Source organism: Poecilia formosa, unplaced genomic scaffold (genome assembly GCF_000485575.1).
Source record: "Poecilia formosa unplaced genomic scaffold, Poecilia_formosa-5.1.2 Scaffold202, whole genome shotgun sequence".
Taxonomy (NCBI): Eukaryota; Metazoa; Chordata; class Actinopteri; order Cyprinodontiformes; family Poeciliidae; genus Poecilia; species Poecilia formosa.
The window spans coordinates 627,868-643,398 of record NW_006800141.1 but is presented as its reverse complement, the minus strand read 5'-3'; the positions used below and the strand labels follow the sequence as shown (position 1 = coordinate 643,398).

The window sequence follows — 15,531 nt, the reverse complement described above, 5'->3', positions numbered from 1 at the left end:
TTTTTTTTTTTTTTTTTTTTTTTTCATTATTACAGAAATCACTTGGGTTTTATTTAGAATTGGAGAAAAATGGTGTCAGGGTGTACATATGCACTTGTAAGACAACCAAAGGTCCCATGATTTCATTTTATGCTCTCTGGCAGAGCTCTGCATGTTTTTAAAGTTCAGTATTGCTTAGATTGTTTTCCCCAGGGTCATTGATGCTCCCATCAGAGAGTGTGTTGCGTCACAATATTCTGTAGTTGCTGTTCCTTGGACAAAAACTTTAAGATTGATAGTGACAGTGTTTGGTATCTGTTGTGGGTAATAACCTGTAAACATTGCATCAGATATAGCTATAAGAAAACGTATCAAAAATCTGGTGTCACCAGGTACTAATAAATCTGAAGTCAGTTTCACTAATGACGCCAGATGCTGTAATCCCATCAACTAATCAGCAGAGCGTTTTGTGAAAGAAGTTTTCAGCCTTGGACATGAACAGATCAGTCCAAATCTGATAAAATAGTACAGAAAAGAAGCTTAGTTTATTCCATCAATTTATCAATCAGTGGGTTTGTGAATTAGCAAACCCACTGATTTATTCATCTATTACTTTCTCTGTCTGTTTTTCCAATCTATGTCTGTCATGAAATTATTTATTCATTCTTTGTTACATTTCAGTTTGAATTTCTTGTGGATTTTCTCAAACGCCTGCCGGGTCAAAACGAACACATCTCATGTTAACTTTTTGGTTCAGACTTTTAACCTAGTTTTTGTTCTTCTTGTCAGATATATGCCTGCATGATGGTCTTCTTCTTCAGCAATATGATTGAAAACCAGTTAATGTCGACAGGAGCGTTTGAAATCACATTAAACGGTGAGCATTTCCTTTCCAGCATGGCTTCAGAGACTAAACCCTAACTTCTTGTTAGACTGTGTGACATCCACAGCCTTTTATTGGTGAAAATGCATTATTATATGTTGCTACATGTAAGCAACATTTATTACTTGTTATTGTGCTGCCGCTCCAAGGATAAGAAAAACCCAGCCACATTCAAAGTCTTGTTTCCATAGACGTGCCAGTGTGGTCGAAACTAGAATCGGGTCACCTCCCCTCCATGCAACAACTCGTGCAAATCCTGGACAACGAGATGAAGATGAATGTTCACATGAACACAAGAACGCATCACCACTCCTAACCCTACTTTTCAAATCCTGGCTGGAGCTGAAAGCCCCTCCTTGTACGTTTATTCTGAATTTCTTTTTATGTTCGCTCAGTCTTGACGAGGTGTAACGTGTGACCCACGCCGACTCTTTCTTGTCCCCAGGTTCGAGGTGGGCTTCTCTCTGAGCTGTGAAGTGATGTTTATGAAGGTCTGCGCTGAAGGCAGGAGGACTGCTGGCACAGACTGGATGCCCCCCATCACTCTTCACCGCGCTCCGCAGAGACGTCCTGCCCCTGACGCCAGAGCGGGATCCATGGCAACAGTTTAGGCTGTTCTGTTATGTTCTTGTACTATCCATATTACTGCTGATTTCATCCAGGCAATTAGTGGTCCACTGAGGGGAGATTTAACATCGATTATTGTAGTCTTTAACCTGTTTCATATAATTGACCTTTGTGAATGGAAAAGAAAAAAAAATATGTTATTTGTACCAACGAGCCATATGTAGAATTCTAAGTGTACCAATCAGAAACGTAGGTAACCGTATCAAAAATAAACCAATTAAGATCTGTAATAATTGTTGTGACAATACCATTAAGACCATGTCTTGGAAAGATTTCTGAATAATTTTTATATTTACATATGTTGGAGGAAGCTATGAATATTAATAAAACATTGTAACAATTTCAGTGTGAAGCTGGGTTTAAGTGTTTCTATTTATCATGGATTTAAAAAGACCAATTACTGTAATTTATCTCACTTGTGTAGATTGATTTATTTTTTTTTCCCTTTTCTGTATCTCTGCTTGCCTAAATGTTGAAACAAAAAGGAGGACAGATTAACCTCTAAATGTTTTATTTTTTTTATAAAACTTTAAAGCATGTTTCTGCAATAATTGAAATAACTTGAGGTCGAGAGAAGAAGCTAAGGGGTCAGGTAAATTTCACCATACTTGAATCTTGCAAGGAGATGGTATTTTTCTGCAAATCAGAATTTATGAAATCAATTTCTATATGCGTTTGTCAATGTGTAATCACGTTGATGCTGTTATTCATAAATCCTGATGTCTCAGTGAACCATCTTAGTGGTTTACAGATGAAAACAGTTTGATCTCCTTTGTGCTCATGTTAGGATGTATTTGGGTTCTCTTTTGATTAGGCCAAGCAAATCAGGTTGGATATCAAGATCTAAAGATTCAGGGAGTCTCGTGTATGGTCGAATATTAAAAATGAGCCCCGGGGAGTTGGAAGAGTATGCTATAGTTATTGCATTAAATAAGAAAGATTGTGATGAATTGGCAAAAATACAATGATAAATTATGAACCATATTCACATTCAGATTATTGAATATGAACCATGCTCCATAGATGTTCTGCCTCTGACACCAGAGTTGGATTCATGAATATGAATACATGGGCTTTACTTAGCACCTCAGCAGAGGCTTAAGCTGCACTGATGTAGTTCATGGATGGGTGTACTGCACAGAGCATGGACATTCTTTTCAGTAGATGTCAATTTCTTGATCAGAAATGTTATAGTGTTCTGAAAAGGTGAACTTTTGTTCACCTCAGCTTTGAACCAAAATGATCAAAATGTCCAGACAATACGTGAACTATCCTGAGTTATAAATCTTGAGTTTCAAAGGTATTCTAGTTCACTGGGATGCAACAACAGTATACTGGAATCTGACTTCAACACATTAGCAATATGTAATGCACCCATGTATGAAGACTTTGTCGCTATTAGTCATCTCTTCATCTCCACCAACTTCCAGAAGTCTTTGAGCAGCAGCATGAAGATTGTGGAGAATGTTTTATCTTAGGAGATCAATGTAGGTCACACCAGGCATTGGTGAAGATGTTGAATTCCCAGGTTCATTGGTTAACAACACTACCGTCTCCTATTATTTCAATAGAAATATGTTGAAGTATTCCTGCTGGAGTTCAATTTCTGGCCACTCCACCTTTCTCTGCTAAGCTGTAAACTATTCCGCTAATTACAGTGCAGCAGGTCTCGCGACATTTCATTGACTGGTGCAGCACGTGCTGCACTGGGTTTAAGCGGCCAATTAATTAAAGGTTAAATAGCAGGTGACAGTACTGCTTCACAATAGTTAGGCAGCAGAAAACAATGGGTGTGGGACGGAAAGCGCATCCCCCAGTCTGCTTGGTTGCAGCTGTTTTTCTAATGTGTTATTTGGTGCCGCTTGCGGACTGCCTTCGACTGAGGAAAACTCAGAGACCAGCGGTGAAGAGAGGGTCTGTTCATTCTCCCACCTCTATTGTCCAAGAAGGAAAAATTCTGCTTGGGAAAGTTTTCAAGAGCTCGGATATCGACAAAAAGTCGTCAAATAATGAATTATTGGATGACGAATCTGATTATCAGGCAGACTCCGCAGGTATGTGCTAATGGTGTTAATGCTGCTGCTCTAGTGTGGCGTACATTTCAGAAGCGGATAATTCTTGTCGGAGTAACTTGAAGAATTTTATTGTCTTTGTTTAGTAAAGGACTTCATGGTGTGGGTAACTGAGTTGTGATGTATTGCCCTGAAACACTAGTCGACACTACATGATTAACTTAACTAAATTAACCAATAGGGAGTTTGTATGTTCCCCTCTAAAATGTCTGGCTTCCTCAACCTCATGTAGTTAAACCAGGCCAAGCACAGTAGTTTGCTACACTTGCTTCATGAGCTCCTACACTTGTCAGGACCATAACTATGTAGCCTGTATGCTTTAAAAACAAGTGGGACAAATTTAAGTCGTCTTTTGCTCTTATAGGCTGGTCCCAGGAGACGGACATGGATGAAGCCTCCAAGGAGTTATTGGAGCGCTTGGGGGCATATTTGGATTGTTTTGATGACCACATGAAGTTCAGGTCACTTGGAACAGAGGCTTCACAACTTTCAGTGGTTCAAGGTAGTATTTTTTATTTTATTTTAATATACATAAACAGGTCTGCACACTGATGTAACTTCTTTTCCCCTACAGCAAATGAACCCCCAATACCTCTGGCCATGGTTCCTCCAAGATGTGGCTACAGGATATATGGGACTGCAATAACATTCATTCTGATTGTTCCATTTAAAGGTTGCAACATTATTCAGCAGGTACCTCAAACCCTGTTAAATGTGACAGTCATGCATATCTTGCTATACTTTGCTTTTAAACAACTATAAAGGGCTAACTTCAAACTTGTTTAATGCAGATGCTAAATGCAAACAGGAATAGAGTAACTCTGCCAAAACTAACATTCTGTCTTGCTTTCCAGGGTGGAAATCACATACTCCCTCTACTCTGGCAAGGCCATCCACTGTCCCTGCTGTGTCCCGAACATACAGGGCCTGTGGTTCCGCCCGTGGGGCCTGTGGTTCCGCCCGTGGGGCCTGTGGTTCCGCCCGTGGGGCCTGTGGTTCCGCCCGTGGGGCCTGTGGTTCCGCCCGTGGGGCCTTTTGACTTCTATTATCATGCAACAGATGATCCTGTTCAAGGCTTCCCCTTCTACCCATTCCCTCATCCACCTCCAACAGCTCCTCCTCCCACTGCAGAGCCAAAAGTCCTCTATCCCCAGATTCCTTTTAATCCAGAGCTTCTTTGGCCGTACTGGCCTCAGCTTCCAGAATTTCCTCCTGTCTATCCTTGTCCTCATGGGAAATATGCAGTGCCTGTACAAAAGACTCCCTGTGTAACACAAGATCCTGCCACTACCCAGACTCCTCCTGATGCTCCTGCAACTTGGTATCCTGTGATCTGCCTACCTATTCTTCCAAATGAGCAACATTTTCAAGACATGTTTTATCAAGGTTAGCTTTGAAAAGTTGAAATAAATGTTTAAAATAAAAGGGACTTGTGTCTTTGGTTGCAGATCCTACAATGTGTAGTTTTTTTTAATTTCTTTTCCCTACAGGGTTATTTCAGTTTGAAACTGAAATGGAAACTAAAGTCTATGGCATGGGTCAAGTTGGACATTTTTGTTGAAAAGAGTATAGTCTATGAAAATTGATAATCGGACTACAATCAGTTGTAACTTTGCCAAAAGTAAAACTTAAAACCTTCATTATGTCCAACCACTTCGTGGAGTGGGATAGTGAGCAGTCAAATTATGAACTGCTTGGATACAGTGATCTGACACTGCACCCACCATGCCTGGTGGTGGTCAGAGAGCCCAGAAGTGCTGGTGCATTGCAGCCTTGCCTCTGGTGGGTTGTAGTCCAGGGCTACAGGCCAGTAACTTGCCACTATCAATCAGCATGTCAATGTGTGTGAATGAATGACCATGGATGCTTTGGTGTCCTCTGGGCTTGATACAGTGCTATACAAGCCGTTTATTTTTCAAATGTGCAAGAGATCAACAATAGTTGAACAAAGGGACACATTTTCTCAATCAAGTCTAATTTCTGATTGAGTCTGGATTTTTCAGACTAATTTGATGTAAGATTGAGTTTTCTCAAATTGTGGCTTGCAATAGATTTATGGTGACTTGGGGATATTGGCACATATGGCTATCTAGTATAAAATGTATATATTACCTTTTGATTTTCCTTTGTTCAGTATTGCTCTTGATATGGTAACTTAATACAGTGTATTTGGCTTTTATTCTAACTGCACTTATTTTAGTCATCCACTAGATGGAAGCAGAGGGAAAATTGTAAAGTTGGGGAGTGCCAGATTGGGCACAGTTCAAATATATATTTATTTTTAGACCTACTGGCACTGTAAATAGTGTTCACATTTTGCCACAAGTATACAGAACTCCCTCCTTCCTCAGAAAGAAACTTATAACTCTCAAAGGTTAACACATGATTAAAATGCTGCAGTGCTCTACAATGTGCTATGCAAATAAACTATTACAAAGGTGTTGAGTTTTTATCCTATTTTCCTTACTTCACTAATACCAGATTTTTAAATTACTTCAATCTTCTTAGGCCTGGCCTAAAATTACTTTGCAAACATTTTCCAAATCTGTCAGATTGTAGAAATATCCGTCTAGAGTCCTCTTTAAACTTTTTGATTTCAAAACTAAATTTTTAGATTTAGTTCTGAACTGTGGACTATTCCTACCATTTTTTTATTTTTGTTTTGGATGGAGAAAACAATATCTTGGTCTTTCCCTTCAATCATACGGTGGAAGGTTTTGAGTCCAAACTGACTATTGTTAGTTCACTTTGATTTCAGCACACAGTTCCACCTGAAGAAACAAACTCAGATCATGACACTGCTACAACCACATTTCACTCCAAGTGTAGTGTTCTTTTAGTGATGTTACCCAAGCAGAAAAAAATGTCTAAACTGCATACAATGGTGCTTCAAGAGTATTTGTCTAAGTATGTTCACACATTAAATTATCACAATTTTATATTGCACTTTTGGTGTGATATAATTTATAGATAAAATTAATAGTAAATTTAGAAAATAAAAAAAGTCTTGAAACAGTTTCTTTAAACAGCATGTGATACAATATTTTCAGTTATATAATTCATATAAATATGCAAATATATCACAAAAATATATTTTTTAAAAAAGCAATTATTACACAGTTCTGTGTCATAAGGAATTTATTTAATTTATTTCTACGCCGCTGTAGGACAAACATTGCAGGTTGACCAATCAGAAGTGTGGCTCTGTTTGATCATACAGTACCATGTCGACATTGATTATGTAAAACCTACACCCTTTAATTCTGAAATATTCCAATGTTAGTAAAAAAAAAAAAAATCAATTCAAATTAAATTAATGATTTCCAAATGTAATAATTTTATGATGCATTTAATGAATCACACCCATTTAAATGATTATAGATTAAAAGGTGGCAACCTTTTCTTTATGAATGAATCTGGTTATTACTATTTTTTAATTTATTACGCATTTTTGTCACTTCATGGCTCCATTCTTTGTTCGAAATGCTGTGCAAACGCGTCAGCGTTTAAATTATCCAAACGTAGCTGTGACTTAAAGAGCCACGCAGTGGCAACGAAACTGTTGAGATCAAAAGGTGATCAGGTGTAGCCAGTCCCAGCTGATTACACGCCGCGTTCTCTCGCACCATTTCATTGGCCGCTGCAGCAAATACTCTTTGCCTCCAAACGACAAGTTATTTTAAAAAGGCGTGACAAATCAATGCTTTACAGAAGTTGCGCAGGGTTGAACGATGGGTAGAGAAAAAGTGAAAAATCCCGCTGTTTGTTTGGCTGCAGTTGTTATTCTGACGTGTTACTGGGTGAAAACTACAGACTGCTTTCGACTGAGGAAATCTCAGAGACGAATCGTGCAGAGAGAAACTGGTTTTCCTCCCTCAGGTCGAGTTCAAGAAGGAAAAATTGTGTTCGGGAGGGTTTTTGAGGTCCCTTATGGAAGCGAAAAGCACTCTAAAAACGCTTCAGTGGATGATGAAACAGATTATCAATCAGATTTTGCTGGTATGTATTTCACATGCTTAATATAAGGAAGGTGTCTCCAGCCTGTACTATATTCTTGTCTGAATCTTGAGTGACAGTTTTTTTTTTTCCCCCCCTTTCCTTCATAGGCTGGTCTCAGCAGGCTGACATGGAAGAGAGCTCCAAGGAGAAATGGAACCCCTTAGCAACCTCTCTGCATTGTTTTGGTGACCACATGAAGTTCAGGTCACTTGGACCAGGAGCTCCACAACTTGCAGTGGAGCAAGGTAAAACAAACATGTTCAAAGTAAATTTGTTACTTGGAGTGGGTATTAATATCCCCCCACTCCACAGCACATGAGCCCCCGATGCCTCTGTCCATGGTCCCTCCAAAATGTGGCTACAGAATGCATGGGGACCCAATGGCCTTTGTTCTGATGGCTCCATATGATGGCTGCAACATGATTCAGCAGGTATCCACAATTTGGTTTAAAATGGCTTGTGTTGAAGTAAAACTCTTAACTTTGCAAGATGTTGGGATAAATTTCTGAACTTGGATATTTCTTATGCAGTTACTGCTTTGCATAAAACTTAATGAAATAAATGTAATATTCTGTTCAAATGTAATCTGTTTTTATCACAAGGGAGGAAATTACATGCTACCACTACTCTGGCAAGGCCATCCTCTGTCTCTGTTATGTCCCAAACCTGCAAGAACTAAGGTTCCCCGGATGCCGCAGGTTCCCCGGATGCCGAAGGTTCCCCGGATGCCGCAGGTTCCCCGGATGCCGAGCCAGCCTTACTTTGACTTTTATTCTCATCTCTTCCCTGCACCGGCTGAACCTGCAAAACCTGTGCCACAACCTCCAGAACTTCCCTTATACCTGTATCTGCACCCTTTCCCACCTCAGACGACTGCCCCACCACCTACCACGTCAGTACCTAAAGTCCCATATCCTCAGATTCCCTTTCCGCCGTATTTCCCCGTCCCATACTGGCCTCAGTTTCCAGAATTCCCTCCCTTCTTGCCTTATCCAACTGAAAAACCTCCAAAGTCTCCAACTTCAGGACAGAAGACGACAGCAATTTCATCTAAAACTACAGAGTCTCCTGAACCTACCCAGGGTCCTTCTGATGCCCCTGGACAGTTGTATCCCTTGGAGTACCTACCTGTTGTTCCAAATGAACATTTTCCACACATGTTTTATTCTCATAAAGGCTAGTGTGAAGCTTTAAAATAAAGTTTTGAAAACACAACTTGTGATTTGTTTGTGTTGAGGTAAATTCATACTAGCATATAGGGGGTATTTCAGTGCTTCCCCAAAAGCCTAACAAGCTGGGATGTTGTGATTAAAATTTTGCACACTAAAAATAAAATTCTTACTCTGGGTAGATTAAGTATTTTCAAAATTGATCAGGTGTTTCTCAATGTCGCTGCAATTATTCATAGGTAGACCGTGATCTCTATCTTAAGGCCAATGAAACATGGCTCAGCTCTCAAGTAGATGAAGTCCTACTTCTGACAGGATTGGGTGGAACAAGGCTTTTTTTTTTTTTTTTTTTAAATTAGACAAATCTCTAGTTGTATGCTCACTTTACTCAGCCCCACATTCTAATGAAGCATGTCTGGGTTTTATTGTAATGTTTCTACTTAAAATGCTCTTTTATATCTAACTGAAATCTCAAAGGGCACATTCACAATCGTACAGATGACAAGCTACTGGATTGAAGTTACAGCTGCCTTCCTTGGGGCAGGCTGTATGAGGCTTTTTTTTTTTTTTTTTGTTTGCCATTGGATCTTCTGACCAACACCAGCAGGCAAAGTGCATGAAGTGTTTGCCCAGGGACACAAATGGACTGGGAATCAAACTGGTGATCCAACGATTGCAGTACAAACACCCACTGTCGCCACCAAAATATAAAATTAAAGTTGTATCTAGTTGTGGTTTGGGCTACATTCACAGTTGTCTTAATGCTCCATTCCAATTCTCTTGCTGAGTTTTATTTTTTTTTGTTTCATTCATACTAATTAAATGTGACTTGTGAACGATTTACAACCACAAAGCGAAGAACGTAGACGTCACACTGTTTATGGAAGTAATAATCTCGCTGTTTATGGATTGATTTAATTTATTTAGCAATTAGTTGAGCTTTTTTTTTACAGCTAAAGCACTGTCAAAATCATAACCAAAGGGAAGGTAAAAAGAAAAGCTCAACTAATAGCAACGGCCTTTATTGTGCCACCTTATTCATGACTAAACAATATTTAATGTATTAGAACTTCTTCTGCAATTACCATGTTGCCAAACTTGTTTGAATACAAAAAAAAATAGATTTTTTTGGTATATAGAAATTAAAAATCATACATATTTACAGGTGGAGAGTAATCAGTTACTTTTATTTGTAATTTAAAAAAAGTTACATTTCACAAAACTTTTACTTGAGTAATGTTAAGTAACTCAACTCAATTTATGGTGCAGAGGTCATACATACATACCCACAGTTTGATACAAGGAGTCTGCTTTTTTGATCACAGTACGCAAGATTTCTTGTTTCAGTGTTAATTATCTGAACTTTGCTGTGCTGTTTGGAGGGCAAGTGAATCTAGAGTATATATACGAGATATACTCAAACGGCAACATGTTGCCATCTGAAGTTTGGTTGGTTTCATAGGCTTCATATTGAGAAGAACTGAAATTTAGATCTTGGTTTCTTGTGCCTTTGTTGGTTAATTTATGAATACATTACTTAATTTCTTCACATTTATTTACCCGTGGGTTTATTTCTTTCAATAAATGGGAAACAGATGTAATCAAAGTGTTCAGTCGGAATATTCATTAAATATTTGTTCTTTTTTTTTACTCTTTGGTCATGTTTTGGATGACTTCTGTTTGCATCTACTTGAGTAAAAACATTTTAAAGTCATGCTACTCTTGAGAGTATCTTTTGGGTACCCTACCAATTTTTACAGCTAAAGTTATTTGAATTGCATGCTGATTTGTGTGAGGTCATGGTTTTTAACATTCTTGTCAGCATTAAGATCTTCTTCTTCTTCATTTTAATGGGGGGTGACGTCCAACCATTCAGTTCTCTCTTTTGAGCAGATAAAAAAAGGGTATAATCTGGAACAGAGGCTAAAGAATCACCAGTTTGAACCTAATTGGGAACAGGGGGTGAGCTGTGGCTGATTGGTTGATTCCTTAATTGAATCACCTGGCACTTAGATTGCATGTACTATTTAAAAGGTGTGCCTGAGACGTTATCCATCATACTGAACTGTTGTGTTTCCTTGTTATGATGGAAGGTGGTGTGTGGCGTAGAAAATGGAAACCGATAGCTGCTGCGCTGCTCTTGTGTTCTTTAGTGCTTGGTCTAACATTTTTTAGCTGGCGAGAATTAACTAAAGCACTTAAGGTGGGGAGGAGTTCCGAAGTGGAAAATGCTACATTTAGTGGAAAAGAGTTTGAGTCGGCTCCTTCTGTGGCTGTTGGTCCAAAAATGGGATTAAATGATTCCTCAATCCAAGCTGACACCAATGGTAAGCCACTTTTCATGTCTCTAACTGTAATTTACCAACAAATGTTAAATGTTTTTTTTTTGTGTATGTGTGTGACCGAAGCTGGTGTGACTACGGGAGATGAATGGAGCACCGCTAACTCTTCACTTCACTGTGGCCCTAGCAAAATGAAATTCAAAGTGATGGGCCTGGGTGCTGCTGAGCTTCAACTGGACATCGGTAGGAGTCTCTATCGCAATTATTTAAATTGTCTAAACTTACTTGGTTAACTTATTGTTTTTTTTTTTTTTTTTTTTCGCAGGCAACTCGGAATATGTACCACTTACCCAGGTGCCTGAAGCTTGTGGCGTCTTGGTGAACCAGACCAAGCTTGGACTTGTTCTACTTGTTCGTTATGACAGCTGTACAGTTTTACAAGAGGTAAGTAATTTTGCTCCCACTGCCTTTTAGACTCAACTTGTGTCTCTACAATTGAGTGTAAAAGCACAAGGCAATGTGTAATTTGACCTGTTCCCTGTTTCAGAATGGGACGTACATCTTCACAATGAGATGGAGGGGGAGTGGCATTAATTTAACCTGCACCATGTTTCCAATTTCTGAGGTGAACACAACAGAGCCTCATCTTCCTTTAAAAGATGATTTGCCTCATGATTCCCTAAGCCTTCATCGTCTGAGACGCCATTTAAGATGGCGTCCCATGTATTTTCCTTGTAGTCCACATAAACGTTATCCACTCTGCCTGTATACCCCGCCACCTCCAACTACGACCACCTCGCCTCCTCCCACCACGACTACTGCTGTCACAGCTCGCCCAATTTATAAAAATCCCTACTTCTGGAAAAGACTCCTTGCACTCTACCCACTGTATTCTCGCTACCTTAAAGAGCAGGCTCATCCCCTGCAATCCTATTACCATGCTTATAGACGTCCAGTGTGGCAAATGTATCCCCAAGCAGCTCCGAAGCCTCAGGTAGCTAACCACCCCTTCTACCAATTCTTCATGGATTACTTTACTACCACGATGCCAACAACTACAGCCAACATGCCAAGCAGTTACTGCCCATACGCTAGAAGGACTGGTCCTTTTGACAGGCTGTTTTTTGCTCCAAGAATGTCATTTGGACATCACGAAATGCCAGACGACCAGCAAAATGTGTCTCCGCAGATCAGCTCTGGATACCAAAGTCCAGAAAATCCTGACTCTTTCTGGGAGTCATTCCCTTTGCTTTATCACACTGCAAGCCAAGATGATCCATACCTTGACTGGGAGGACATAACTCCTAGATAAGTGGCAATGCTCTCCTGTAACAGAAGCTGAACTGTTCTCCTTTGTAGGTGCCTGAATCTCCTGAGTTTAATAAACATCTTTAACTTTGAACAATGTCTTGTCTGGGGATTTTTTTTTTTTTAAGGTGAAACTTTTTCTTTCCTTGGTGGAGCTTTAAGGCGTTTACAGCTGGGATCCAGAACTCTAATTCTATAGTGTACTGAAAGACACTGTTTACTGAGGTACACTCTTTCTCAACTGTACTATGTTTTGAAAATCTGATTTTAAACATGCTAGCCAGTAGCATATTGACATCAGGGAATTGGTTCCAAACTCAACCAACACCAGATGTCATCAATTTCCAGATAAGTGGGAATCTTGTATTCCACAACTCTTTGCCTCTACATTTGCTCCAAATTTTGGAGCCTTGACTTCAAAATGTAAAATTACATTTGGGTTTGACCATATTTTGGACATCACTCATTGGTCCTTTACAATGTTGAAATTTGAGTAATTTTTAGTAAACTAATCCATATTGGCCATGTGACTATATTTATAAAGCTACTTTTACATTAAGTTTAAAATTTACTAATCAGGTGTTAACTTTATATTGCAGAACATGTGTGTGTTCACCCCATTCTGTCTCTTTTTATACATTTCCGCATGGTGCTCTCTCCCTTGGGCGCCCTCTGATGCTGCATGTGAACGAGGAACATTTACACTTCACTGAAACTGGGCTCCATGTGACGGCGAAGAATGTGCAACACTCTGGGAACGGTGTCTTTTCTGTTTCTCCATAGTCCCTTGGAATAGCTGTGTTTTGAGTGGCACTGAGCTCCAAGACGATCCTAAATGCCTTTTTTAAACGAGATGGACTTAAGTTGGTATGCATAATTCAAATACATGAATGAGCTTTTGGAAGTCAAGTGTTTTTTTTTTTTTTTGTTTTTTTTTTTTAAAATCTTAAAATTTTGCTTGAATTTCACCTTCAACACCAAATTTTGACTGTTCCACTCAGTTGGTCTTTCTGGAAGGATACGATGTGGATTTGGCAGAATTAGAAATGTTCAGAGGGGACACACCAGGCCACTGGTGGGAGGACGGTGACGGCAGCAGGGATGCTCAGCACCACGGAGGACGCTGCATGGTTGAGAGCCCCAGCTGGGCCGATGAAGTCCAGGACATCTTGGTGCCACAAGCTGAAGGCTGTTACTGTGGGGGACGATCCAGGCTGTCCAGCATTTCTGTGAGTGACCGAGTTACTGCTTCTCAAATATGTGCGCACAATATAAATATAAAAGTTAATATACTGTTCTTGAGAGAATGTCCCTCTGTATGCTGGGTATTTTTAGTTCTGCGCAGATGACGGATGAATGATGATTCAAGATGCTTTGATCGACCCACTGCTTCACTGTGACACAGCACTCTGAGGGCAGAGCGTTTTAGTACGTTTGAGCAGATGCATCATCCGCTTCCTCCTCCCTCTTGTATGGCAGATTGTACTTTAATCCGTCCACATTAAAACAAAAACTGGAGAGGATCAAGGAGACAAGTTGGACAGAAGGGTTAGGGTCATGTTAGTGTCATCATCTGTTACAGAACCTTTTTCAAATGAATCGGGGCCTCTCTCGTTGTTTTGCCTTCCAGTGATGCAGTCTCATTCAGGACAGAACAGTACATAGTCTGACTCAATTGGAACTCGACTCCTTCACCAAATCTACATATCTTGTGTTTTTATTTTCAGCAAAGGAAAGACGGAGGCTAAACACAAGTGAGGAAGATGGAGGCACAGATAACAGATCAGGAAAACTGTGGCAGCTCTATCTCTCCCCTCCCTCTTCCACTCTCTACCATTTCTGTCTCCTCTTCTGCTTCCGTCTCTTCCCACACTTTGAACTCCTCCTCCTCCTTTCACTCTCTGATGCCTCTCCCCTCCCTGTGCTCTCCTCCCTCACTCTCCTCTCCTTGCATGGACCTGCAGTATACGAGAGCTCCACTGCAGTATAGAGAAGGGCAGAGCCGGCCGTGTTGGTACGATGCGTTAGAAGATGGTGCATCAGGAGAAACGCGTTTACCAGGTGTGTGGATTTGGGTTTGCGTTGGTGCGGGGATTCTGAGAGCAGAGTGTTTGTGACATGATTTTCACAGATATGGGGGATAGGTATCTGCGTAATGGGTGTGCAGCTGGAGATGTCAGCCATAATGGATGAGTTGGATGTCTGGAAAGGGAGTGGATGTTTTCACATGATTCCGATTTGTGCATCTCTCAATAATCTCTCACTTTTTATTTATATCAATTTAATCCTTATCTGGATTAACATGATCGTAAATCATTTTTGCGTCTTTGTAGTGACACTTGTCTTTTGTAAATTGCATTGTTGAAGGCTAAAAATAGGTTGAGGTGGTTATTCGGCATTACTGTGGTGTCTGGCGTTTTCCATTCCATTCATCAATATGTGCTTACTATGTTTCAAGGTGAAAAATGATGTTAGTGTGAGGAAGTGGGGGGGGGGACATCTGGCCATCTGTTGTGGGGGAGCAAAATTGTAAAGACTCTCACCTGATTCATGCTCTGACATCACATCCTCATCTGAATGTGCGTCACAGAACCTGAGGTGCAGCTATGTAAAATTTTGTGAGTCTGACTGAATTTGGATATGATTTTTTGGTTAAAAATTTAGAGTCACTGGAGATGATTGTTTTGGTGCTAAAAAGGAATCTTGCACTCTAATTTGATTCCAAGACTAAAAATAAAAAGACTTTCTCCAAAATGAAAGGGTTCCTCAGCTTTCATACCGTACAGGAATAGGATAAAAAAACAAGTGTAGAAATCTAAAAGGAATGACATGAAAGCTGAGCTAAAGAGTTGAAGCTGTGAACAAATGTCTCAAATAACAATGTAAAAGTACGACTGGCCTGATGCATTGAAAACCTTTGTGACCCCTTACAAACTATTGCTTACCTGAGGGATCCTTGAATATAATTTATGCAAGACTTGTTGAGAAATACACCAGCTGATGGTGTTTGAGCTGAGAAAACCTTTTTAGGACATGTGTACAATTTGGAAAGTCGCTAGCCTTGCTTTTTCATTTTTCAAACAGTGCGAGAATGTAATGCACAATTCTACGGAGCCCCTTACGGAGCCCCTAAGTACGGAGCCCCTAAGGGGACATGGAGAAAAAAAAAAAAGGAAAGAAATCCCGACTTATTATCGCGAGATCCCGAGAAA

At 39.9% G+C, this 15,531-nt stretch overlaps 4 protein-coding genes across 5 annotated transcripts in view; all 4 read left to right on the top strand.

The window, feature by feature from the left end:
- Nucleotides 1-3,210: 3,210 nt before the first annotated feature.
- LOC103148299 (formin-like protein 3) lies at nt 3,211-5,015 on the top strand. The gene is made up of 4 exons (XM_007566996.2): nt 3,211-3,543; nt 3,926-4,063; nt 4,136-4,254; nt 4,416-5,015. Exons 1-4 carry the CDS (start codon nt 3,276-3,278, stop codon nt 4,950-4,952), a joined length of 1,062 nt encoding a protein of 353 aa, XP_007567058.1. The 5' UTR covers nt 3,211-3,275; the 3' UTR covers nt 4,953-5,015.
- Nucleotides 5,016-7,167: 2,152 nt separating this feature from the next.
- LOC103148298 (vegetative cell wall protein gp1-like) lies at nt 7,168-8,775 on the top strand. 2 transcript variants are annotated; one of them, XM_007566995.2, is made up of 5 exons: nt 7,168-7,560; nt 7,668-7,805; nt 7,873-7,991; nt 8,163-8,240; nt 8,277-8,775. In XM_007566995.2, exons 1-5 carry the CDS (start codon nt 7,293-7,295, stop codon nt 8,739-8,741), a joined length of 1,068 nt encoding a protein of 355 aa, XP_007567057.1. In that variant the 5' UTR covers nt 7,168-7,292; the 3' UTR covers nt 8,742-8,775. The 2 variants fall into 2 exon arrangements, with proteins under 2 accessions (XP_007567057.1, XP_007567056.1); XM_007566994.2 differs by having other exon boundaries at nt 7,169-7,560; nt 8,163-8,775.
- A 1,988-nt stretch (nt 8,776-10,763) lies between these two features.
- Nucleotides 10,764-12,415, top strand: LOC103148297 (uncharacterized). The gene is made up of 4 exons (XM_007566993.2): nt 10,764-11,056; nt 11,138-11,254; nt 11,337-11,455; nt 11,559-12,415. Exons 1-4 carry the CDS (start codon nt 10,813-10,815, stop codon nt 12,321-12,323), a joined length of 1,245 nt encoding a protein of 414 aa, XP_007567055.1. The 5' UTR covers nt 10,764-10,812; the 3' UTR covers nt 12,324-12,415.
- A 1,799-nt stretch (nt 12,416-14,214) lies between these two features.
- Nucleotides 14,215-15,531, top strand: part of LOC103148296 (schwannomin-interacting protein 1) — a 6,861-nt gene continuing 5,544 nt past the window's right edge. Inside the window, exon 1 of the mRNA XM_007566991.2 lies at nt 14,215-14,380. Within this exon, the coding sequence (XP_007567053.1) occupies nt 14,351-14,380 (30 nt within the window). The 5' untranslated portion in view covers nt 14,215-14,350. The remainder of the gene's footprint in view (nt 14,381-15,531) is intronic.